Raw genomic sequence first — 26,656 nt, forward strand, 5'->3', positions numbered from 1 at the left:
CATTCCCCAGCTCGCAGACCTGCTCCGTACTTAAGCGGGCTGATGCAACGACTCCTGTTAGTCCCAAACCCCACATCCTCGTCCATCTCCCGCCCGCACGCTGCCCACCTCTTTACTGCCGGAGGATTTTTGGGCGCACGGCAGGTGAGTGCGCCATTTTGGCCTCATCCTTGTTTTGATCGGCTTCTGTTATCAACACATATATCGGTCATTTTACAAGAATTACGAGTGTTTTATCACTGTTATTTAGAAGAATATAACAGTTTAAATAATACGTTATTTAAACATTCTATTCTGATGTAGTTAAAAAGTGACGCGTTATAAAGTTTCCAAGTGACTTTTCAGTAAACAGTGAGCCGCGTTGTTGTTACTACTGTTGTGGCAACGAGGTTTGTCTATTAACAGACTGGGCAGCTAAATTTAACCTTGGCTCGAAGACGTGTTTTCAGCTGTTTACATCAATATATTTTCATTGTCGCTAAACATGAGTTTGGGTGAGTGTGCGAGTTCGCCCGCGGTCGGTGGCGGTTATGTAACCCAGCCGGGCTGTTACTCCAGTTAGCAGGCGAGGCTAACCCGCAGCGCCGAACTACGTCCACGTTTCTACGGCTTTTGAGGTCACCGTCGAAATGTGACGTCGCATGTGTTTGATATTCATGCGCCGTCAATGCAGACAGTCAAAAGCATGGTGACGCTTATATCGGCGGCTCACTGGTCTTGAATTTTATGGCAAATCTAGTTCCTCATTCATGTCAACATTACAACCGCTGTAGTGAAAGGGGGGGTGACATAATGCGTTTGATGAATCTGATCCGTATCTAATAATTGGGTAACACGTTTTGTAATCGACTTCACGCTCTATTTAACAGCTAAATCGTCTAATGCACTACATGTTATTTGACATTTCTGCAGAACTTAGTGCAATTGAATCATGACCCTTCATCTAAATGCATCATGAATGGTGAAACGCTTTCATTCAGGATCTTCCGTTTATTGCTCCAGTGGGGTCACAGTTGGCTGGATCCTGTCCCAGCTACATAGAGCAAGAGGTCAGGGACAGGTTCACATAAAGACAGACAGCCGCTCTCTCATCACAATCGCTTAAACTCAGGGTTGTGTTATCTTGTGTGTTGTTGTGCTCCCTCTTATAATGAGAGTATAAACTGATATCAAACACATCTTTTACACACGTTTTATGTTTCTACAGCGTCCAAACACTGCTGCATCATTGACAGAAGACGCCTGTCAAGTTTCCTCTAAGTAAGTCAAAAAACATCCTGTAGTATGTTGCGTGGGATTGGTTTGCACTTAATGATGACAATACATGATAAATTTAAGGCTATTTAGCTGCAATATTAAACATGTTCTATAGTTAGTTCCACTTTTATTTTGTTTATTTGTTGGTAGTTGTTTCATGCTGTGAGTCTAGGTTGTATAATTATGTAATGGTAGTGAAATAAGAAGACAGGATTGCATATAGTAGGACTAGGGCTGGACTAGTCACGGCCTTGGTTTACCATACTCACATGCTTGCTTCTAAATGTTAGGGGTCAATCATGAGAGTGGAGATATGGCAGACTTGTGTGGATCAGGTGTTGGGGTTAAAGGTTCAGCAGTTCAGTGTTTTCCAGTGTTTCGAGTGCATGCTGCTTTAGTGCCTGCATACGTACGAAGCCATGTCAGGCAGCGCAGGCACTTGTGTGATCTCCCCGCCTGTTTCCTGCGCCGTATTCATCAGAATGAACTTGCATGTTTTGCAATGGGTTTAAATGTCCTAGTGCCTGCCCGGGCACATCCACAGGATGGTTTCTGCATAAATGGAATGCTGCAGTGGATTAATGGGGAAGGGCTGACAAGCAGCGCTGGGCCGCCGGGGCCGCGAGGCTGGACGTAGGCGCATTGGGTTTATTTTAAGTCCAAATGCCTTCCAGTGTGTCTCTGGAGAGGCGGGATTGCCAAGCTGCACCTCTGTGAACTGAATAGACAGCAGACGCATTGCAGGCGAGCAAGACTAATGCTGGAGAAGCACTTATTCACTGCTGTGGGTATCACATTATCAGTCTGACATTGTAGTGCCAATAAGCCTTTCCACATGCTTTGTAAAAACAACCCGGACCACACTGCGAATGCAACATTTGAGATGCCCAACGTTGCTTTTCTTTTTAAATCATATTAAAGGATCTTTTACTTCATTGCAGCCAGTTTCTCTGTCTGCACAAAAGCATTCCTGTCAGCCTTTAGGTTGACCTTTAGCTGACAGCCCTCTATAGCAACAAAAGAGCCGAACACACTGTACGGCACAGACGCAGTCCTTGTTTAATCAGAGCTCCAGTCTGCTTGACGTGAGCCAGTGAGGAAATTTCAGAGGACAAAGTATGAAACAGCATTGAAGTGACAACCGCACGTTACATAACCATGGTGATTGCTTCAACAGGCTGCATTATATCTCATTTTCTGGCCTGAGGTTGGCCAATATTTTAATGTGAAAGATTGCATTTAAATTGCTCCGGATTTATGAACTCCTCACATCTTTATTGACATCTGTCTACGGCATTTAATCCACGTCTGAGCCCCGCAGAAGCCGTGCCACACAAAGTCTTAATCCAGACTTAAAATGTCGAGGTAAAAAAATAAAAAGAATGTTGTAGTAATTCATAGAGGACCACCCAGAGGTAAATATAGATGTGTGACCGGAGGCAGGATTCCAGCCAATAACCGCAGAGCACCATTTGAATAAAAGCAACTGGCAACCCTCATGTGCTGAATAAATCTGCAGGTGCTTTGTCTTCGGATTTGTCTGAAGAAAGTCAGTTGTTACACTGCAGCCTGTAATTAATTCAGGAGTTCACCGCTGTGATCCTCGGCGTGCACTGCACTCCAGCTCACTCACTGCCAAGATATTCAAACTGCAACCGAAGCAGAAGAGCTCCAGGAACAACTGTCGGATGGGATCTCACTGATGTGAATGATCAATGAAGTTGGTGGGGGGGGGGACTTCTACACCACATCGGAATGTGATGCTACTTATGGCTTTCTTAATGAATTCTTAATGATTCAGTAAGAACAGAGCAACATTTGAGTCATGTCGACACTGTGTTATACTGGGGAGAAAAAAAATCAATGTTTCTTACACCAATAAATCATATTTTAATGGAACTAGTTCACTTATTTAACATAGAATATAGAATTAGTTACCAATATGTTTTCATAAATTCAACTTAAAATATGTAGCTGCAGGTTTTCGCCAGTGCAGTTGAGCACCCACATGCTGGGATATGGATTCTCCGCACTCAGTTTTTATCAGCATTGGGAGTCTTAGCTTTTACTCTTGTAGCTAAGTATGACACGTCCTGACAGGCCAATCTGTCTAACTTCTTCTTGCTTTCTGTCTTCTTCTTTTTAGATAGAACTCCACATTTAACATGATGGTCTGTCAATTTAAGAGACAAAGTGCAAGAAATGGTCATACATTTCAAGAATTTTGATGGTGAGGATGCGAAGCTAGCTTCAGATAAAACTGTCTTGTGCCAACGCTTCTGTATTTGTAATTGTATACTTCTTTTTATTGTTGCGTATATAGCTCTTTGGTCAGCACATGCTGTGGATATGTGCTATATAAATGAAATTGACCTTGACCTCACCTGTTCACGCTTGTGCTGCTATTTAATGTCAACGTGGTGTGTGAGATATCACATTTACGGACACTCAGAAAAGTCAAAAACAGATACACACTGTGGTTTAGAGAGGTATTCACTTAATGTGCATTTTTACACCATCAAAAACGAAAAAAATGTCATTCATTCATACATCACATTACAGACGGTGCATAACGTATTATGAATCCAAGAACAACCTGAATTGCAAAACATCTGTCTTGCATTCTGAGCCTTAGGCAAAGCAACAGAGAAGTCTTTGTTCTTTATTTTCTGACCTGTCAGATGAAGTTGTAGACCTGAATTGAATCAAACAATTAAGAGCAATGTCGTTTTTCTGCTTCAGCAGTGAACAGGAATTGTTCCATGAACACTGAAGATTTCTTAAGCAAAGACTTAGCCTGCACACTTAAAGGAGAAATGAAAGCTGAAATGAAAAAAGACTTCTGTTCTTTCACTCCCACACCAACAATCACAGCGAGGTTATTGACCAGATATGACCGCTGCCTGATCACAACAGCACTCATTATTTCGGCTCTCCACCCACGTCTGTGTCTTGTCGCTCCGCTGGAAATATAATGAGAGTTGGAGGAGTGCTGATACTGTATATTTGGACATTCGTGTCCTCGAGACAGACGCTGCCAAATTCCCTGGTTTCCTCCGAGGATTGCGAAAGGCTGAAACTCGACACAGAGCAGCGTCTGAGTGCAGGCTGTAATGATGATTGCCGAGACCTTGGCCGGAGATCGGCAGAGCGTGCCTTGGCCCAAACCCCCGCACTCATTGTTCATTCTCGGCGAGGAACATAGAAGCTGGAGTTTTTCGTGAAATTCTTTGGTCGCACGATTAGTCACAAATTACACTCACGTAAAGTACAAAGACTTGGGTATAGCCCGTGGCTCCTCAGCAATGCCACTATCCAGTGATGTTGGCAGCACTTAAAAGCAAGCGTTGTCTCGTGCGACCATAAATCTGTTGGAAAACACGCTGGCCTCTAGCTTTCACTCGTGTTGAGTGGGTATGAACTTAATAATTGGCGTCCGAAACCCCCCCCCCCAACCCCGGACAACACCCTGCTCTCCTCTTTCACCGTCTCTATAGGGGACGAGGATAATAGGGCCTCAAGTCTTTCTCCTGGCGGTCGGTATGGAGCTGAATTCCTGAGAACTGCAAATTGTCCTCAGGAATGACTCCGGAAATGGATACATTTGGACATGGAAAAAAAAAAAAGAACCCAGTGCAGAGTTGATACATAGGATGTTCTGTCTTCACCTCAAGGAAGCGTACCCACACTATGGCTCCTTATAGCTCTGGATTACTCTTGGGCTTGGGCCAAGAAGGGGTTCTGTATTTTTTAACTAATACATGACATTTCCTTTCCACACCCTTGGCTCGTGCTCCTCTCCCCACAGAGAGGTCCGAAAGGCAGCGGTGCCCGCACCACCGCTGGCCTGAGTCAGTGTCTTTGTTTGAGACTGAAAGTTGTGGAACTGGCTTCCCTGCTCGGCTGCTGGAGCCCAGTGACGCCGTTGCATCATCACACACTGACCACTAATCCTCCGCTTCTGGCCGCCTGACGAGAAAAGCAGAGAAAAACACCCAAATTTTGGCAATTCTCTTCAAGCGATGGAGGTTTCATGCTGTAAAAATATCTGAGTTGTTGCACGCAGGCTTATACGAGTTTCCTCCTGGAAGTTTTCACACAGTTTGTTTTATGGTTTTGTTAGTATGATCATGCCAAACATAGTTGTTGTCTGAGTGCATCACTGCTGAGGTGTGGGATGCTGTGTTTGGAGGTGGAGGAGAAGCCAGGGAGAAGAGGATTAGGGCAAGTCGGTGTGTGTGTGTGTGTGTGTGAATGAGAAGAATTTAGGAGTCAGTCATTGAGAACAACGATAGATGAAAGGAGGTGAGGAGGAGAGTGCAGTCGTGGGGGAACAGATGGAGATGACTGGAAGGCGAGAGGGTTTTCTGCAGAAAATCTGTTAGTCAAGGTGGTGTAGAACCTTGCTGTGCTTGTCTCACACTGAGTTCTTTCTGTTTTATTTTGGGGTTAAATGGTATGGCTGTGTGAGACGGTGAGTGAGAGACGTTTGCAGCTTTGTGTTTGCTCCTGAAAGAGGCGTTGAAAGTCTTGTGTTGAGAGCTCCTTCGTCTTGGTCCTATTTCCAATAAGATCAACATCTGGTTCCGTTGTTGCGTTGTGACTTTTTATTTTTTTCTTTTTCTCCAAGCAGATTTTCTGTTAACGTTAAGTGCCACGGGAAACCGGAGGCAGGATCTGTGATGGGAGGGAGAGTCAGTTAAGGTTGAAGAGGAGGACTTGCTCTGGCAACCCCTGATGCTGCAAGAAGAAGACTACAGAGTCTTCTCATCTACAATTTCCTCACAATTTACTGGCTTAAAGAAAACCCCACTAGTACTTTCACAAGTCCTCGACCTCACATTATCCGAGTCTGATCTTTTCATTGTCATTATGTGAGTCGGGTCAAAACGTCATGACAAGTCATCAGAGACTCATTTTGGCTTTGTCTTCTCCTTTTGCTGGCGTTCTTACGAGTCACTCTGACATGTCACAGCTAAAGAACTCGAAGAGGAAGCAGACTGCTCTCTTCTTCATCTTCATCAGAGTCGTATAATGAGTTTGAATGTTTATTGCTTTCGTCTCCTACAGTGGAGCATTAGGTTTCCCTCCTGAGGCTTCCACGCGGGTTTCGTGCCCCGCAGCCCGACTGGGGAATTCTCAGACGGGAGACGATCAGACTTTTGTCAAGGGATCCACTCACGTCTGTGGTGTAGTTTACTTGAGCAGCCGAGGTCGTCTGGAATGACGTGCGACTCATCGCCGTGTCTCGTGGTCGACAGGTATCTCATCTGAGATTCCACCTTTTGTCTTGTCAAAGGCCTCCAGCAGTGTTTTCTGTTTCCAAACGTGACGTGATGTCATGCAGACCTATACGAGGGCGGTGTGTCAGCGTGTTCGTCTGTGTGTTCTGGCAGCAGCATGTTTGGACTGGCCGTGCCGAGGAATTAGGGGTTTTCCTCCCTATACCGCCCCACAGAACCAACGGATTCCGGGTCGCTTTCATACACCGAGTCAAGTCATCACAATTGGAAATGTTTTATACATCCTCTTAAGGAAGTAAAACGTTATATTTTGGTGGAGTGGGAGGGGAAACCAGCAAACTTTTTGGTTTCCTGTTGAGCACATGCTGGAAGAACCAAGTCATGACTTTTGGAAACACTTTTTTTTTTGGCGTGAAATTGTTGAAAAGGCCAACTTTTTGTGTAAAATCTTGTCATTTTGATTGTTTCTGTTAAAGGGTGTATTAAGAGTCATTGTAATTCTATATCTATCTGAAAAAAAATGTTCCTTGGATTTCTTCATAAGATATTAAAGATTTCCTGTCATCTAAATGTAGCTTACAACTGCAGAAACTTAGAAATTCAATCTGTATTTCATATATCTTGAACTGACATGGCAACTTTCTATTCATTTCTCGTGTCCATCACATCTATATATGGCTGTTTTGTCGGGCACTCTCCTCCGTGTGTAGCAGCTGGATCGGCTGCTGCGCTCCTCCACTCTGCAGCACCTTCCATTCCTCTCCAGAGAGTTGAGTGAGAGGGAATTTTGTCTGAGCGAGATTTTGACCAGAGCTGTCTTGTTCTTTTCCTCTCCAGCAAAAACAACAGGCCGCTGCCAAGCGCAGTGTAAATGGGCGCATACATGCAGCGGCGGAGAGGGAGGAGGCGAGAGGGGAATTAAATAATAAAATGCCTCGTTGGACACTAGCTCCACACACCAACTTGTCCTTGGTTCGAATAAATCACGCAGGTTAGCAGTCATATGGAATTGGTTTCAAGGGGTGCAGGTATGCCGTGTCAGGCAAACATGTGCTCTGTGATAAAGTGAGAGGGACAGGCTCGCACTGCTGAGCGAAATTAAACTCACATTTAAGTGTTTATGTGATATTTGGGTTGTTAAATTGAGCAGCCAGACAAGACAATCCTGACTTTTACGGCAATGTCTTATCTGGTTTGATGGTGTTTCACCTGCTGGCAATTTTTGGTACATTCAGAAGATGGTGTTTACCTGGATGTAACTCCAGTTCTAAGAGTACATGCAGAGTCCTCTGAGTTGACTGTTAAGTTCCTCAAAGGAGTCCATTCGCCGCATGCTACGATTTCGTAGTGATTCTTAGCGCACATTCCAACGAAGACAAGAAGCCGCAATGACAGAAGGAGTTCTACTGCAGCGACCAGACAGAAATCTGAAACGGTCCTCATCAATTTTCAGAATGAAGCCTGTCTATTTGTGGTATCTTGAGATGATATTGTATGAAGAGGCAGTTGAGTTGCGTAGCATGAAGGAATAAATCATTACACATTAAATTACCTAAAGGGCCACATTATCAACTGTGACTGTTGCGAGGGGCCAACATGCCAAAAGAAAGGCGACAAGACTATGAAAAGCGACGGAAAAAAATCTTGTGTAACAAGGACAAAATTAACCAGGTTCAATGGAATATTAAGAAGTTGATATTAAGAAGTCTAAATATGACATGAAACCTATAAAAAATCATTTTGCATGCATCTTATTTGGTCCATAATTTTATTATGATTTCTATACATACATCGAAGATGAAAAGGTAATTTATGTCAAAATGTGTTTTGCATTTTCTTTCTATTAATTTTGAGGAACGTACTAAAATGACAATAACAAAAAGAAGAAACAAAAATTTAGTCATGTGTTGTGTTTACTGTTGAACCAGTACTGGCTAAAATGGAAACGGGATAAAAAAATGACAGAAAAATGACTACTTATCAGTCATATAGTTTAAGTCTGACCTCATGAGGGCCGCAAAAACACAGGCAAGGGGCCACATATGGCCCCCGGGCCGTACTTAGCCCAGGTTTGTGCTACATTGTCATAGTGCCCACCTGAGGACTTGTGAAAAAGTGAAGGTGAGCCGTCCAATTGACACAAAATGTTGGTTTGTTCCCTTCTTTTGTTTTACCTGCCGTAACATTATGACCTCCCATTTCCCTCATCCAGCCGCGAGCCGACAGTGAACATTAAGCAAAGTGATTCATTGGAGCAGATCTCTCATTGTCTGGTGATATTGTGCTCACACGCTGGTTTCCGTAACTGACCGCACACGTCAGTGAGGTGGCAGGTTCCCCTCTTGGTACTGACCGTTAGAGATGTGGGAACACACCACCAAGTGTTGCATGTTCTCATCGGTGTAAACTGTGTCCAGTGTTAGTTCTTTGCAACCTGCTGTTGCAGTTATTGGCAACTCACTTACTGAAGTCTCTCGTGACTTTTGGTTTCATTGTGATGTTTACTTCCACTCGAACACACTTTTGCAATGTCATTATTGTACACATTGTTATCATGCAGGAAGTGTAAGTGCTGCAATATGAAAAAAAAGTTTCTCCACACTTTGACCTTTACCAGTTCTCCATCACTTCGCCGAACTGATCTCCTCTTGACTCGCTGTGTTTTGATGTGGCTGTCTTCATGCTCGGCAGTAAACTCTGCTCCAACTGTAAAAACACGAACCAGCCCATAAGCAGGGTGGAGCACATTAGAATAGTTACATAACGTTTCATTACCTCTTCTGCTGCTTTTGTAAAAGCTTTTTTTTCCTTTTCTTTTTGTCTCCCTGGCAAGAACAAGTGGGAGAGAAATGAAAACGTATTCTAAGTTATGGTAGAGTCTCGGCTGTCAGCGAGTCAGCCACCAGCGGAGTCAGCTGTTTCTGAGCGCAGCACAATGCACATCTTTGTTGCCTCGGTGTGAGAGGAGCTTTGTTCGGTCCGCGCCCAAACCTGTGGAGGTTCAGCTGCGGCTCAGCACACTCCAGGGACAAGTGTGAATTTAGCCGTTGATGATGAAGTCACACTGATATCATCAATCCTGTTCAGACTTCTCATGTCCCGGGTGTGGCTGCTAATCCTCGCCGTCATACAGCTGCAGGATTTCACTGAGGCCTGCGAAATATTTTTGATTATTTCAGCAGAAAGTGTCTCTTTTTGTCGCACCGCGAACGCATATGTAAAGTAGGTGTGCGAGTACATGGGGTGTCAGAAGCGCTAGAATCGGACCTCACATCATGAAGAAGTATCAGCAACCATAAAGACGGGTCATCTGAATTTTCTGTGTATCTCAACTGACGGGTTTGATAAAGAACATGTGTGTCCCTGACGCCAGAGACATCCAGCTCTTCTGCTAAGTCGGAGGTTTGAAACAAATGCCCTCGAACAAAATTGGCGTCTCATGAATCACACCAGGAAATGTCATGAAAATATTGGCTGCAACCCCAACATCAATTTATCCCATCAGAACTGGACAAGTTGTTCGCCTCATTCAGTTTCCAAGATGAACTAGACATTCACAGAAAAACCAATGCTTTGTTTCGACACATGTCAAAGTGCAAGGCAGGTTTCCAAAACGCACTCTTTCCATCTATAACATTTGTTCTTTGTTATGCCATCCGATGTTTATTCAGCTCTACTTTACAGTCATTAGAGAAGCTTCTTGGTTCTCCAGTCACTTCCTTTAGGTCTGCACAAGTTCTCCTTTTTCTCCTCTCGCTCCCTCATTCCACTCTCATTACGTGAAAAAAAAAAAAAAACCTGCGGTCAGGAACTCTCCAAACTACCCATAATTGTTGAAGAAGGGTGGTGGTGTAATCTGAGGCTCCCCTGCTCCGTTCTTGATGTTTTTTTTTTTTTTGAATGATCCGAATCAAGTGACTGGGGATCAGTGTGTTCAGTGAGCTCATTTAACTATCAGAGCAAACCATGTTGAGGTTCTGATTGTCCCTGTGTGACCCTAGTTGTGAAACCAAAATCCAGCATCCAAGTTTTCGCCATCATATTATTTTTTCTTTTGCTTTTTCTCTTTAGCTTATTGGTTAACTCTTTATGCTTTTATTTTTCCACGGAATATTCCAAGTTTTTTGAAAGCTCATATTATCGAACCAGAAATTTTGCTATTTAATTCATTTTAAATTAAACAGTTTAAAATAATTTTACATTATTTTGTGTAATAAGTTGTTGGATAACTTTGGGTGTGATGATTGGTTGAATCGCAGATTATTGTTGGATTTGACTTTGAGTGGCTGGTTCTCCCTGTTTCTGAAGTAGAGAGATGAGTTTGTGAATGACAGCTGAGTATTTGGTTTTCCTTCCCGTCTGACACGTTGGTCGAAGTTTCCCTGAAACACCCGTGTGTTTTTAGTTGAGTACACATTCTGTGGTTAGAAGTTGGTAATGTATTCAAGTGCAGAGGTCACATGACTGCAACTCTGTTCTTGCGCTGCTCATGTGATCTATTGTCACTGGCAGTTTCGGTTTGTATCAAAGACTTGTCAAAACCTGTCGCTCAAATGGTCTGTGATTCTTCTCCCTCCACAGCGGTGGTGGTGGCCGGGTCGGACATGATGCCTGGACAGATACCTGACCCTTCGCTGGCGGCGGGTTCCCTGCCCAGCTTGGGCCCACTGGCGGGCATCTCGGCCACCACGCTCACTGACCAACTGAAGCTGGCCGACTTCCGCCAGCTGGGCTCCATGCTGTCGCCGCTGCACTTCCTGGGGAGGCTTGGAAAGAGACCGCTGTCCATCAAGACGGAGGTGAGATTTAACCCTCATCGACAGGAAACAAGCTCCAAATATTCTCTCAGGAAGTATGCGCATTTATTACACAAAAAAAAGGAAAACATGAGGTAGATAATAAAAGGGAGAAAAGATGGCAACTGATGCAACTAAAATGAAATTCATGATTATATAATCACACTTTTCTTTTACAATAGAAATGAATGTTCGCTAAACAAACACTGGATTTCTCTTTTTATTGCCTTATTAAGCTTCATGTTCTTGGGTTGTGATCTTTGGGATTGATGTGCCATTGTGAGTCTTCACGGCCAGTAAAATGCAGTAAGACAGAGGGCTGAATGTGCTTCTTGTCCAGGTCAATAAAATGAATGGGAACATAAGAAAATGCTTCCTGACAGTCACAGGAAATGTTTGACTTAACAGCACAGGAAAAACGTGTTGTACGTGGTTGGAGACAACGTGGCCTCCGCTTGAACGTGGCGGTTTACTTGGCTCCATCTAGTGGCTGACTAAATTATGACTTTAGTTGATTTTATATCAATGTACTCTTTGTGGAATTTTGAATCAAATAATTACACTCTATCATTATATTTAAGATTCAGTGTTTTTCAAATTGTGTTTTGTGTTTGCAGATGGATGAAGACGAAGAAAGGAGGAAAAGGAGAAGAGAGAAAAACAAAGTGGCGGCAGCAAGATGCCGAAACAAGAAGAAGGAGCGCACAGACTTTCTCCAAAGGGTGAGTTGATGACACAGCTCCACACGCCGATGAGTTTACAACAGTCACACGACCTCAGCTCACCCGACAACTGCTGCTCAAGCTGTTTGACAAATGTCAGAAGTTACATAGTCATGTTGACGCAAGCTCGGGTTTGACCTGCACCGTAACTCGATTCTGTTGCTTATTATGGCCAGCGTCGCTTCAACAGGATGCATTTCTTCAGGGGATATTATCTTTACTCAAAATGTTATTTTATCGATAACGAAAGCTCGCTTTCATGTTCTCCCGCACGTTTTGTCTTGCCTTATATGGAAACCTGGTTGGTCAGCGACTCATGTTGTGGTGGTGTTCATGTAGGAATCGGAGCGTCTGGAGATGGTGAACTCGGAGCTGAAGGCTCAGATCGAGGAGCTCCGCCTTGAGAGGCAGCAGCTCATGGTGATGCTCAACCTGCACCGGCCCACCTGCATCGTGAGGACCGACAGCGTCAAAACACCAGAGAACGAGGGCAACCCTCTTTTGGAGCAGCTTTCCTCGGAAAACAAATGAAACTAGGATTTGGTTTTCCCGGATCGCCGAACTTTCTCCATGCTGGCAGCCATTTAAATGAACACAAAGCTGGCAAACACATTTCTAAGTAAGCACTTGAGCTCCGAGCTGGAGACCTTTGGAGACTCCGCCCCGAGATGGGGGCTTCCTCAGTACTGCTACAGGAGCTGGCTCTGGCTAGTGGAAGAGTGGAGACATCTCTGCGTCCCGCGTCGCTGCTGAAACCCGCCGTGCCTCCTGACTTCAGCCAGCTCTACGACAGGGACCAACACAGACAGTAGAGCGGGAGTGACGCGGAGAAAACCCCAATATCCACATGGTGCTCTGTTACAAAAGCCCTGAGTAGATAGCGTGGCATTGGTCTGCAGTTTTCTTTGTACGCTAGCATACAGATGTAGAGTTCCTAAAGGGTAGAATACTCAAAGCCGAGTATGTTTTTTTTTTTTTTTAATGATTTCTAAACTCTGCCTCGACTATGGCAGGTCCGGTTGATCCGACTCGTGGTGACGCTGGCGTCATGAAAAAGCACATATACACAAAAAATGTTTACACCCTTGTTGACTGTCCATTATTGTACTTGTTTTATACTGCTTTGTATACATAAAAAAACGTATATGAAATGCTTGTCAATCACTTGATGTGATTTTTCTCTTCAGTTATTACGGTCTTGTCGTGTCACGCTGTCAAACAGCTGCCAGAACAAGCACATCTTTCTCCAGCTGAGCAGTATTGGACCTGTATCTGCTAAGTATCTCTGTTATCACTAGATTAAAATCTATTTTCTAACTACTATACTGAGCACGATTTCTTTCATTCTTAAAATGAAAAAAAGGTTCCATGGAATAGACCTCACCTCCTGTTGATACGGGATCATCAAAGCACAAACAAAAGCAACTCCCCGTAGTTATGTTGGGTTCTATTGTGGTTAGAATGTAAACTCTAAGGTCCAAAAATACACCTACAAGATGACGCAGTGTTTTGAAGTGACGTCAGTAAAACCAGCCGGACAAGTTCAGAGCACAAGTGGAATGTAAACAAGGGAATTGTTGTCAGTTGTTGCTGCACCAAATAAACAAGAGAGAAGTTTAATCATGGGAAATAAATGTTTATTTGCTTCTGGTTTTGGAGCGAGAGCTACTGCAGGCCGTGGGCCGCTGGCCCCTCCCCCAAGGCTAGGAACCTCTTCAGCTTGTATTCAAAGTCAATCGGCCGTTCGTTGGTGAGTTTATAGCCAGGCTTCATGGCGGAGCTCAGGTAGGGGATCAGCTCACACGTCTCCTCAAACACGGCCAGCTTCTTCTTGTACTTCTGACGAACGTGGTCTTTGCTCTTGTGGTTGAAGGCTGCACAGTGATTTGGATGACAGAATTACACGTTTAATTACCATCACAAAAGTAGCACACATTTTAATCACACAAAAGGAGGTGAGTTAGTGTTCAACACAAAATGCCTTATTTATATCAAACAACTTGTCTGTTTAAGAGTAGTGTCCCTCAATTCTTGGCCCCATTTCTTGTTTGTTTTTAAACCAGTTTACTAAAATGTTTTGGCTTCCACAAATGGCTCACAAAACATGTCTCCAGATGTTGTGGAGAGTGTGTGAAACAATCCCACCTTTCAGATAGAAGGCCACATAGATGAGCGCCGAGCGCTGCACGTTGAGAAACGGATACTTGGGTTTGAGGCATCCAACCGCCGTCATGGCCTTGGTAGCAGCAACTGCGATTCCCTGAAAAATGTCATTCAGACGATGAGGAAAAAGTTCCGGACTCAGTCCGCGGTGCTTCAGCTCGGACCTGCTCCAGGTAGCCCAGTATAGGAAGTGAAGTGAGGGGCACGGGCTCAGTCAGGGGCGGGACTTTACACGGGAGTGTATGGTTGGCGTAATCATGAGGAGACCTTGGGAAAAAAAATGACATTATTAACATTGAAACGCTCTGATCAATACACTTCTATTGTTTCAGACCTTAAAAACTTGTACTGCTTTTCCATGGACTGGCAAATGTAGATTCGACCGAGGTATTCCACGGCGTACTTGATGCTTCCTGGGGTTAAAGCTTCATATCTACAGTGAATAGAAAGTTAGGGAGCCAGCGGTGGATCGCGGTCGATCTGCCTGACCTTTTGTGGCCGTCGAGATAAGTGACTGGACAGAATCCCTTCAGCTCAACCTGCTGTGGGAATCTCTCCTTCACGTCTGCCTCAGTCAGTTTTTTGGGAAGCAGGTGGTCCTCAGGAAGTTGATACGGACAGTTGGGAGGGATGAATTCGTCCGGAGAGGTCAGGAACATCTGAGAAAGAACAGGTTCCTCAGCAACTTTCAGCCTCATTTTTCTGCAGTATCTTAACACACCGACCTCCAAGTGATCTCTGTCGCACATCTTGTAGTACTTCGCCCTGTATTCAGCCGCGTTCTTCAGGTACTCGTTTTCAGAACCGTCCTTGAGATGGTAGTGCAGGGCCAGACACACGGGACAGTAGAGCTTGAACTCCCCCAGGCGAGCGTACAGCTCGACAGGTTTCACACACAGTCTGTGGATGCATGCGGCTTGACCTTCAGGGAGAGGAACTCAGCTCAACACGGATCCTCAGCTTCACATCCGTGTTAAACTACTCACCGTTATTGATTCTCTCCACGAAGGTGTGGATGTACTTCATGCTGACGCTGGTCTCTTTCACGATGCTTTCCCAGATGCACCACTTGCTCTTCAAGCCGTTCAGCCGGATCCAGTTTCGGTACTGGAGTTGGTAGTGTTGCCTCAGACAATGCAGTTCCTGTTTGTAGCAGGCGTTCCGAGTGTGCAGGTTCTCTGGGCTGTCCTGCATCAGGTGAGGCCTGATTCATGCAGAAGAGTCTCATATCTGAACACTTCCACTGATTTTATTCACAAACATACGGACAGTCAATCAAAAACCTAGAGTAGAGCCCAAAATCCAAATAAAATAAGATTAATAAAAATGCTCCCTGTTTGTATGCAGTAAATATCTTTTTATTTTTGTAGTAATGATTTCACATTTATTGTTTCTTAATGTTTTATTCATGCTGTTTAATGGAGATTTTACTGTAGTTGAGTGTTATTTTGTCTTAATATTTACTGCTACTTCATCTTTTAAGTGAGTTTAATTTGCATATTAATCATCATAGACATTTCTTTACTTTTATTGACAATTTATACAAATTTATGCTTTTTTGTATAATTTGTATTAATAACATGGCATTTACCGTTAAGTAATCCTTACGATGTATGTGCTTTAAAAACCCTGCTTTGACAATTTAACTCTTATTTATTGATTATTCTTATTTATTTATTTACCAGAGTTAAAGACAAAACACTGTATTTATTTTTTATACAGCTATAACTTGGACAGGTCTTTATCTTCTGTATATACAACAGAAAAATAAAAAAAAAAGAAAATTACGTTTGTGGATGTAAAAATTAAAATTAAATAAATTCAAATTAAAAATATTTAATCTAAATATTTAATCTAATCTTTTATACGCTGCTGGCTAAGGGAAAAATGCAGTGACCATACAGTAAAATAAGTGATCGAACTTGGCGTAGTTCAAGCCTTTGTATGCTATATTAGGTCATTATAGATATTATTATTATAACGATTGAATTTATACACAGTGTAACCATCGAATCTACCTATACATTAATAATTCTAACTATAGTGAAGTCTTACTTGTTCGGGTTCTCCTTGTCCACCTTGCCCCTCCTCAACATCTCCACCGTGTCCAGCTCAATTTCTATCACCAACATGGGGATGATGCTCAGGGACGCCATCATCTCTGCCTGCTTGACAGTTTTTGGATACCCATCTAAAATATATCTGCAAACAGAGCACAGGAATCTCCTTCATTCTCTGTCCTCCACCAGTTCAGTTTCAGGGTCAGCGGGGAGTTGGAGCCTATAGAGGCATGAGAAGTGAGGGACACCCAGGACACTCCCACCTGCCACATCATAACTCCCATAATGCACTGCAAGTGTCGCCACCTCTACTGTACAGGACTCGGAATAAATATAGAGCAATATAGAAATGGATTTCCGTTGTACCCTTTAGTGCAGCAGACTAGACTCATGAGAGCCACCTGCAGACACTCGATGGCCAGTTCATCCGGCACCACCAGGCCCAAGTGCAGGTGCTTCTTCATCTGGACGGCCAGGTAGCTGTTCTCCTGAGCGTTGAGCACCATGCGCATGACGCTGCCGATGGAGAGTCGAGCCAAACCGTACTTCTGAGCAAACACCTTGGCGACTGCAGGTGAGACAAGAGAACCAGATAACATGTAAAGACCTGTGATAGCACCCATATGTGTGTGGGGTACCTGTGGTTTTCCCAGATTTGGGTGGTCCCACAATAGCTAATCTGACAGGAAGGGATGGGTATGGTTTCCTCTGCCGAAGATATTTCAGCGGATTGAGAGAAAATGCGTCTCGGTTTTCTCTATTGGCGAAGAAATAGATATACTGGTGGAAGAGGAGCGGGTAGGTGGTGTCGAGGGGCCACTGCAGAGGCTGGATCACATCTCCTTCGTTGTATCTCTGCAGCAGCAAAACATGGAGAATTGCACAATGTTTTCACACCTCTCTTCATCTGGAGCGTCTAACTTACTTTGACGGGGTCCAAGCAGCCGAAGCCGCTGTGGAACTTGAAGGAAGACGCCAGGAGTTTGTGCGCCAGGATGTACTGGATGGGTTGGCATCGTTGGAAGAGTGACTCTCTGTTCGACAGCAGTGGCTTGATTCTCTGCAGCAGCTGATGTCGCACGATGTTCAGTTTGCGGAACGCATTTATGGAGACGATGGGGATGTTCTGTTCGCTCAGCAGGTCCTGGTGAGAAAGATACAAATACTGAATAAAGTAAAGTCCCAGGGTATCAACCCAAAAAGTTTATTGATTTTCCAAGCTTTTATTTTGAAGGAGCTGCTCATAAAAGTAAAATCAGATCTAAAAAAGCTATATATATATATATATAAATATATACAGTATATATATATATACAGTATATAAGTATATATACTGTATATATTTATAGTGGAGAGTGTGACCTACTGTAGAGGCATTAATGCTTCATTACACTTTAGTTCTAATCTAAAATTGAGCTTCCCAACAGGTGGGTAGTGCTGCTCCCACAGGGGTTATCTGAGGTCACCACTCATTCACAATAGAGAAACAGGCATGTTTGAATGGACGCCTTCTTTCAGGGAAACAATGTGCAGGACACAGACACGCGCTCACGCAGACTTGGCATTTGCTTTTCTTTCATTGTTGTTACCGTCACAGTCAAAAGGATGTTTTCATCTGCCACAAAGCGCTTCTCTATCGCCATCTCCAGCCGCTCGGTAGCAGTGGCCTCCGACTCCTCGGCATCGTTCTCCTCGTTCTCCTCATCGGAGGGGAACTCCTCCTCCAGCAGGGCTTGCACCTCCTCCTCAGTGTTGGCCGGCTGCTCTTCCTCCTCAAAATAGTCCGACTTCTTGACCTCCACTCTCTCCGACAGCAGTTCAGCCCGTCTCTGAGCAATGCTCTCCTCCTACACCGAGGCCAGCGACACACACTGATGTGACTTCCAAGAGAGTTTCGGGAAGGAAACCTGTGGTGTTGTAATACCCGGGCTTTCTTCCGCAGCTCGTGCAAAATTCTCTGCTGCGATCGGATGAAGCTGCGATATTCTCGCCATCTCTGCATGTACCCGGGCAGCAGGCGCCTCTGCACGTCGATCACCGCCATCGTCATCACCACCACCACGTCTGGGAAGAGCTGCCTCTGCAGCATGTACTGCACCTCCTCAGGGTTCTGGAGGAAGCCCTCCAGGATGAAACCTGTTGACCTGAGAACGCAGAGGGCAACTTCAGTGCAGCTCAGGTCATGAATCAAGATATGAAGCTGGTGTTTATGACTACATGTAGGGTTCTTTGGTCCAGAACGGTGCAACAACTGTGTCCAGTAGCTTTGGTGGCAGAGGAGCTCCTTCAGACAGGTAGGTCATGATATGTTTCTCATCCTCATCGAGTCCCATCTCCTGCCAAGAGAAAATAAAAGGACTTAAATATGTATTGTAAAACACATTTTACAATGAAGCAGTAACAATGGGGAATAATTAGAGTTGAAAGAACTGTAAGGAATATTAGGGAACATACTTTAATAAATAAGAAAATACTAAAACCTTAACAAATAACATTATAAATACATTATAAAAAGTTGTACCTTTACAGTAGAAAAATGAGGCAAATAACATATTTACGAAAAACTTGTGTTTTTTATTTTAATGTTCCACCCAATACTATTTCCATACATGGATCTAATCTTCATAATTGTATGTTTATTGGTATTTTTTACAGTATGTATGGTATTCGGCGTGCAACTGGTTCAATCGGACAGCAGATGCGTCACGTAGCGTCTGCAACACACACGCAGGAGACTCGATGAAGAGGACGTGACAGAGAAAACCTTCAAAACGTTGGTAGGGCCACATTTAAAATCACCTTCATCACTTGAAAGCTGTTTTATTTCACTGATTCATTTGTGTATTGTGATTTATTCGGTCAAACCGGAGCAGATCATGTGACCGGAGGTGATTGAAAGTGAGTTTTTTTTCAACGTTTCTTAATCCAAATGAACCTATGAAACCACCAAAATCCAGCTATAGCCATTTTACAACCAACCCTGAAAATGAATTGGGATACTGGCGTTTTTCTGTTTACAAAACAAATAGATCCTAAACATAACCAATGTGGATCCATATGTTTTTTTTTAAACAAAACAGAAACTGGCTTTTCATAATGTATTTCACATAAATGTATATTAAAGACTTAAAACCCTCAGTGAATGAAAGGAAATGTTTGTGACACAACTCAGCACTTTTTTGTTTTGTGATAGTGTTTTAAAAGCTTCTGACCTCTGCGTCATCTGAAGCGCTGACCGCCTCCACGATCTCCTCCCCCTTGGCCTTCTTGATCAGTATCTCCAAATTGTCCGCCTCCTCCGTGTCCTCCACCTCATCCATCCGAGGAATCTCCTGCCGTGTCTTGGCCATGATGAGCGCCTGCAGCTGCTCCCGAAACTGGATGTAAAAAAGCCCAAAGTGCTCTGCCAGCCACTTGCCCTGAGTGGTCTTCCCAGACCCTCGTGTCCCCAGCAGGATGACCCGAAGAGCAGGAGGCTGGAAGGGAACAACAAACATGTTCAGGCTGAGTTCATCTTCAAACTGACGTTTTACCTTCAGAGGTTCATGCTTGGCCACAAACTGGTCAGGACTTTTCAAAAAGGTCTCCATGGCCTCGATACTGGAGAAGTAGTAGGTTTTCTCCCTGTACTTGGCAGCGATGTCGTCCGTGCAGGCCACCACGACGTTGTGTTGCTTCAGGGACACTGGGCAGAAGTGAAGCGTGTCACCCAGAAGTCTTTTCTCCTCCACGTCGCCTCGCTTTGGATCATGGGCAGAAGAATGATAGGAAGAAACGGCAGCATTATAGAGACTCTGATTTCCAACAGGAACAACTATAATAATGTAATATTTATGAATAGCAAACAATAGAAATTTAAAAAATAAAGATAGTCTTAAACATTGAATTTAGATTACACAAAAAAACATGTCTTTGCTGACCTCATTGTCGCCCTCTCTGTTATTCTGCTGTGCTTTCACTGCTCGTTCCAGCTCTTCCAGAGCATCGTTGTCCTCCCTCTCTTCATCCAGGTCCACGGTGGACAGCTCCCACGGTGTGTACTTGAAATCATCTGCACCACGTGAGGGGAATGAGTCGTCTGATCTGAGGGTCTGGGTTAAAGCAACAACTTACTCTCCAGCTGCCTGACTATCTCGTTCTTGTGGTGGTTGGGTGTCCGTCCAGCGATGTCCAGAAACGTGTGGTCCACCTTCAGAGTGGACGTGACTTTTTTCCAGTCGGATATAAAATTGTGATAGCGCTTTTTGAAATCCTTGGGGTTGAACTCTGTAGAAAACAGCGAGTAAGTCAAAGCCGGATGGGTTTTTTTTCCACCGGCAGCCGTTACCTTCTGGTTCGTCATCGACCGGTGGGATGTCTTCAGACTCTGGCTCTGGCTCGTCTCTGACACAGAAGAGGACTTTAGCGGACTGAATGATTTCAAATGTAGCCATGAGCACTTACAGACCCTCCTCTTGCTTTTGCAGTCGCATTTCTCTTATCTTCTTTCTCTTGTTATATCGACGTATAACTGAAGATACGTTGAAATGAAGATGCCATTGTTGGGGAGGAAATAAGAGTTTATAAAAAGAAATAAAGTTGTCGCTTACTCTCATCACCGTTGTCCCTGAGGCAGAAGATGGTGTCAATTTTGACGTCTGACTGAGTGAATGTGTCCACTTGTGAGATGTTGTAGGGGAAGTTATCGAGCACCCAGCCGGTCCAGGCTCTGGAGTCACAAGTGGCCTCTTCAATCTACTGAGACCAAGCGCCATTTGTCACTCAACATTCAGGGCACTAGCTGCTGTACTGCGGTGGATCAATGCCGAGTCACGGCTTTACAGGATCTCACGCCAAATCCTGGCTTCATTGAGAGCTCATGTTAAATCGTGCTTTACCGCTTTAATGTGCTTCAACGCGACCTCCACGTAGACGTCTGAGGGAGATCTCTTCCTATGTCTGGCCTCCTCCAGGGTGCTGGCGATGACTTCCACCACTTCTGGATGGTCCTCCATCACTGAGAACAAACATGAAGAAGTATTACAATCACCATCTCAAACAGTGAGAGGAGAGGTGAGGAGGAAAAAGGAGAGGAAGAGGAAGGAAAGGAGAGGAGAGGAGAGGAGAGGAGAGGAGAGGAGAGGAGAGGAGAGGAGAGGAGAGGAGAGGAGAAGTGTGGAGAGGAGAGGAGAGGAGAGGAGAGGAGAGGAGAGGAGAGGAGAGGAGAGGAGAGGAGAGGAGAGGAGAGGAGAGGACAGGAGAGGAGAGGACATGAGAAGAGAAGAGAAGAGAAGAGAAGAGAAGAGAAGAGAAGAGAAGAGAAGAGAAGAGAAGAGAAGAGAAGAAGAGGGAGGGAATGAGAGGGGAGCAGAGAAGAGGAGAGGAGAGGAGAGGAGAGGAGAGGAGAGGAGAGGAGAGGAGAGGAGGGGAGAGCACATGAGAAGAGAAGAGAAGAGAAGAGAAGAGAAGAGAAGAGAAGAGAAGAAGAGGGAGGGAATGAGAGGGGAGGAGAGAAGAGGTCAGGAGAGGGGAGGAGAGGAGAGGAGAGGAGAGGAGAGGAGAGGAGAGGAGAGGAGAGGAGAGGAGAGGAGAGGAGAGGACAAGAGAGGAGAGGAGAGCACATGGGAAGAGAAGAGAAGAAGAGGGAGGGAATGGGAGTGGAGGAGAGAAGAGGTCAGGAGAGGGGAGGAGAGGAGAGGAGAGGAGAAGAGAGGAGAGGAGAGGAGAGGACAGGAGAGGAGAGGACATGAGAAGAGAAGAGAAGAGAAGAAGAGGGAGGGAATGAGAGGAGAGGAGAGAAGAGGTCAGGAGAGGGGAGGAGAGGTGAGGAGAGGACATGAAAGGAGAAGAGAAGAGGAGGGAGGAAATGAGAGGGGAGGAGAGAAGAGGTTAAGATATGAGATAATTTTGTGATCAACTGATTTGTTGCATCAATGCACACCTTAGAAATAGACATTTCAACATGCCCCTCCTCACCTGTGATGTCCTGCCCCTCGTACTTCCTCTTGACCTTCTCTATGGCCAACTGTATAGTCTCCTCTCGAATCTTCTCCAGCCTCTCCTCCTCCGACTGCTGCAGAATGGGCCGAGCCAGTTCCACCACATCCAGGACCACCGCCTCATAGTGCTCTGCCAGCAGTTTACACAGGGTGGACTTCCCCGACATGGGGGGTCCGATGATGGCAATCCTGCAGGGCTTTCTGGGCATCGGAGGGAGCAGATATCTACGGGGGTTTGCGAGGAACTTTTGATAAGCTTCTTGACATGAGAGGATGTAGAGTTTGTCGTGGAAGCTGAGGAGAGAGCTGACAGTCAGAAGGAACCCCATTGAGATGACTCGTTTGTTTGGAAAGAGGAGCGCTCACCCGACTGGGAACTCGGGTTTGCCTTGAACAACTTTGCCCTCTCTCAGAGCAACCGGACATATCCGACCCCAGCGGCTTCTCCTCCATCTGAAGCCAGGAACCAGCGTTCTGGAGGACATGATTCTGTACAGGTCCTCCTGGAGAAGACAGCCAAAGGGTCAACATCACGTGGAAATATGTGGACAAAATCAAGTCATGGCTGACGGTGGTGATGTCCTCCGGGAGCTCCTCATCGTCCTGCTGCAGAAGCATTGGGACAGGAACTCTCTGTATGGCCATGGACTCCAGCCGGGACATGACATACTGTGGGAACCATCAGACAGCTGAGTTGAGCAACAGTTTTTCAATTCTCCAAGGTGCTTCCTCTCTCACCGACTGTAGCTGTTCTGGTGAGGTTTTTCCGTCCAGCTCCAGCAGGAACAGAGGGTTGTGGTTGATCATGTAGTCCTGAGTCACAGTTTTACAGTTTCAAATGTTTAAAAAATGTTTTTTGTTTAACTTTATATCAAGCTTTGATCCCACCTCCAACGGTCGGAGCATGGAGTCCTTGTACTGCTTGATCCTCTGAGAAGCGCTTGCTGTCAAGTGTTCCGGCACCCAAACCATCTGGTCGATGGTGCTTTTCTCCAGTAGCGGTTCTGCAGGCTGCATGACGCAAGTCAGTGATGCACGTGGGAGTGAATGTTTTCAATAATAATCATATTATCGTTCACGTAGGATTAAACCTAGTGAGAAGTATTACTGCACTCTGCTGAAGAGCCTGGTCCCTGAAGGACTGAATATTATTATTTTTTAAATGTTTTTTAATCCGTATTTTAAACATCAGTTTGAACTTGATTTGCATGTCCCAGGTCCATGAGAGGTGTCTTATTCATTTCTCTCATCTTCTTTTGTTATCCTGATTCTCTCAGATATATATTAAGGGCCCATGAGATTTTTCAGTGCATCTCCCCACCAAAGTCCCCCAAATCCACCTCTTCCATCTTCTCCTCTTCTTCCTCGTCGTCTCCATCTTCATTTTCCGTTTGACAAAACACGTCTTCGTACTTCCACTGCTCCCTGGTGTAGAGCAGCCCAGTTCTGGGGTCCTGCTTCAGACCTGACAGCCTGTCTACCAGATCCTGGTCATCACACTGGAGACAAAGATACGGAGGTGAAGATGACAGACATGAAGCACGGCGCTTGAGTTAAAAAGCAGACCTTGATATTGATGATAAAATCTGGGATCAGCTTGAGATTCATGACCAGATCGATCTGCTCCTGAATGGTCATGATGTCCTCTGACATGAAGGGCAGGCAGCTCAGAACATAGCCTGCATTAAATCACATTCTTAGTGACGCCTTTGAATGTAGTATGGATGAGAGAGGCTGCAGGTTTCACCGTAGTGGTCGATATCAGTGCACTTCAGTCGGGCTATGATGAGCTGCAGCACCATCTCGTCCGGAACACTTCTGCCGTCAGAGAGGACGTCCAAGAGCTGGGAAAAGGTTAAGTTTAACCCTCTCAGAAGTTGAACTAAGACGTTGACGAAGAAGGAAACAGCGATAAATGAACAACATGAAATGTTTTCCGGAAACTCACAGCAATCCCTTCGTTTGTAGTACTTTTCATGTGTGTGTCGATGAGTTCAGTGTCTGAAATAAATATTCACAATTCAATATTGGCAGTTAATACTCGCATTAGACACGCAGCTCATCTGAACATTTGCATTAAGAACACATCCCTATGATAATAAAATGAATGTTATTGTTCTCAAAACAAATTCAAGCATCAGTAAAAAACAAAATAATAGTATGGGAATAACATCCAATAATGAAAGCGAAATGAACCGTAACAAAACAAACATCACAGCAACATAGTACATAAATAACAGATGTTATACACAAGTGCAATAAAAAAGACTGAATAATTCAAAAGAAACTTAAAAAGACTTACAAACCAGTCCTACTTCTTTTTAAGTTCATAAAATTTAAGTGATACAATTTTACATGACAAAATTTAGATAAATCATATAAGTGAACAAAAAAACCAACAACAAATAAAAAACACATTTAAAGAAAAAAATGTAGTGCTAATAATAAAAATAAATAACTATATAAATTAACAACAATAAAATGCATAAGAAAAAGGCTTTAATTACAATTACATTTAATTTAATTACAAAAACAAACATGTAAAATTAATTTTAACTGAGTTTTAAATTAAACTATGGAGCAAATTGCTATAAATTTCTCACTCAAAATGTAAGAAACGTTTTGAAAATAAGGCTGCTCAGTAAGTCAGTTGGGTATTTATTCGGAGAACATGGTTAAAGAACTATTTAATCATCGAATGTGTGACAGCTCAGATACACTTGGAGTAGATAGATAGATAGATAGATAGATACTTTATTGATCTCTGAAGAGAAATTCCCAAAAGGTTAAAAAAAGTTGAGTGACCTCAACCTTTTAAGTAATGTCATTTACAGAAAACTACTGATGTTAATATACTTGTCCTGAATTATATATATTTGTCCCGATTTAAATGGCATTAACTTCATGTACAACATGTTGTGTTGGAATAATAATGAACTTTTCTTTGAAGCAGTAATGTTACTTTACTGAACTCACCATCGATCAAAATACAATTCCAGGACTCGGCTATCTTCCTGGCCAGTGTAGATTTGCCCACGCCCTGGAACAGACAACGCATTTGCCAGTATAAGTAACACAAAATAAGCATATGCTATGTGACTAAATTTGCTTACCGGCTTTCCAATGACAATAAAACATATAGGTTTGGTGAAGCTTTTTCTTTCAGCTTCATCTTCGATCAGGTTGTCCACAAAAGACACCGGAGTCTCTTTCCAGTCTGAATGCAAGAAAAATATGAATTATTACCAATGTTTTGTTCCAAATTAACTTCAGAGGTCATCAGATTTCTCACCTTTACATTGAGGTATGTCTATCTCCACAGTCAGGTCCATTTTAAAACCTCTTCACGCACAATAATAATAATAAAGGACAGACATTAAAATAAATGGCTGTATTTCATGCTGAGAAAATACTCAGCTGGAGTCCATCACTTCCTGTTGTGGAATGAATTTAAAATTCCCACAACAGCTATTTAGTCGCCTCCTCCTCAGAACATCATCAAAGTCGTGTTGACTCGGGTCAGAACTCAGTCAAAGTCCCACCAGAACCCTATCACTGCAGCATCAAAGTCAGACATGATAGACATAAGCATTACATGACGGTTTAATTAATCCAAAAGCAAATGATCCCAGAGCAAAATACCTGCAAGTTAAGGCGCCTGCACTTCCAAACCACCAGGATTATGTCACGTATCCAAACGGCGCATAAACAACCACAAAAAAAAAAAGCAAAAAACAGAAGTGAACATCACAACTTCTTTCCTGCGGCGCCAGGGTCAGGAGTCGTCATGGCAACAAGCACAACAACACAACAGGTCCTGCATGGTGCGTTCAAGGCCTCTTCAGAAGTTCGAAAATTTGAAGAATCCGGGGGAAAAAAAAGCAGTTAGAAACCTAGTTGTGTACAATAATTACTTGTTTCCGATCCTTATTTTTGGTCCTATATTTGCTTACATTTCTGTCATTTCAAATTTAACTCATTCATCTTTTTAGTTAATATTGTTCATGTTATTTTGTAATAAATATTTGTTTCACATTATTTTTGACAATTTGATATTCACAAAAGATATTTCATTGATTGTTATAAGTCGTATCTTGAATTAGTTACACGGTAGTACCGTAAGTGTTAAATTATCGATTTTGCAATGTTAACACTGTATTTCTACTCCTTGCTCAAGTTATGTCTTCTTTTTTTAACGGATAACAAGTGATGCATTTTTCAAGAATATGTTCTTAATGCTCACCTCAAGTACACAATTCACAGTTAATGCGTTGTGACGTTTCCGAGTGTGTTCGATTGTACGGGAATGCAAAATCACTTTCCTTCCCAAACGTGAGTAGACTTGTCCTCATAATGTACCGACGATGTTAAAGCAACGGCTTGGACAAACGTATGTTTCCCCGATTTGCTGCCCAATATTTTTGGTTTGGTTTCTTC

The 26,656-nt window shown here is 43.8% G+C and overlaps 2 protein-coding genes across 4 annotated transcripts; one reads left to right on the forward strand and one right to left on the reverse strand.

The window, feature by feature from the left end:
- Window positions 1–13,838, forward strand: jdp2b (Jun dimerization protein 2b). Its single transcript, XM_053880956.1, has 5 exons — window positions 1–144; window positions 1,208–1,260; window positions 11,082–11,299; window positions 11,914–12,018; window positions 12,358–13,838. The coding sequence occupies exons 3-5, from the start codon at window positions 11,105–11,107 to the stop codon at window positions 12,547–12,549; spliced, it is 492 nt and encodes a 163-aa protein (XP_053736931.1). The 5' UTR covers window positions 1–144; window positions 1,208–1,260; window positions 11,082–11,104; the 3' UTR covers window positions 12,550–13,838.
- ak9 (adenylate kinase 9) lies at window positions 13,648–26,645 on the reverse strand. Of its 3 annotated transcripts, none has more exons than XM_053880953.1 (36): window positions 26,463–26,645; window positions 25,862–25,877; window positions 25,512–25,774; window positions 25,333–25,436; window positions 25,196–25,259; window positions 24,168–24,220; window positions 23,967–24,063; window positions 23,786–23,898; window positions 23,560–23,718; window positions 23,108–23,230; window positions 22,958–23,032; window positions 22,790–22,888; window positions 22,586–22,722; window positions 22,197–22,513; window positions 21,119–21,237; window positions 20,831–20,975; window positions 20,685–20,751; window positions 20,569–20,624; window positions 20,355–20,507; window positions 20,162–20,292; window positions 19,775–19,981; window positions 19,454–19,717; window positions 18,459–18,577; window positions 18,166–18,385; window positions 17,831–18,088; window positions 17,167–17,385; window positions 16,880–17,096; window positions 16,608–16,809; window positions 16,237–16,383; window positions 15,168–15,385; window positions 14,907–15,103; window positions 14,671–14,840; window positions 14,516–14,614; window positions 14,346–14,448; window positions 14,164–14,278; window positions 13,648–13,892 (listed from the first exon to the last, which is right to left on the reverse strand). In XM_053880953.1, exons 3-36 carry the CDS (start codon window positions 25,549–25,551, stop codon window positions 13,684–13,686), a joined length of 5,016 nt encoding a protein of 1,671 aa, XP_053736928.1. In that variant the 5' UTR covers window positions 25,552–25,774; window positions 25,862–25,877; window positions 26,463–26,645; the 3' UTR covers window positions 13,648–13,683. The 3 variants fall into 3 exon arrangements, with proteins under 3 accessions (XP_053736928.1, XP_053736929.1, XP_053736927.1); XM_053880954.1 differs by having other exon boundaries at window positions 25,862–25,882; XM_053880952.1 differs by having other exon boundaries at window positions 25,862–26,058.
- Window positions 26,646–26,656: the final 11 nt, after the last annotated feature.

This window comes from Synchiropus splendidus, chromosome 12 (assembly GCF_027744825.2).
Source record: "Synchiropus splendidus isolate RoL2022-P1 chromosome 12, RoL_Sspl_1.0, whole genome shotgun sequence".
In the NCBI taxonomy this organism is placed as follows: Eukaryota; Metazoa; Chordata; class Actinopteri; order Syngnathiformes; family Callionymidae; genus Synchiropus; species Synchiropus splendidus.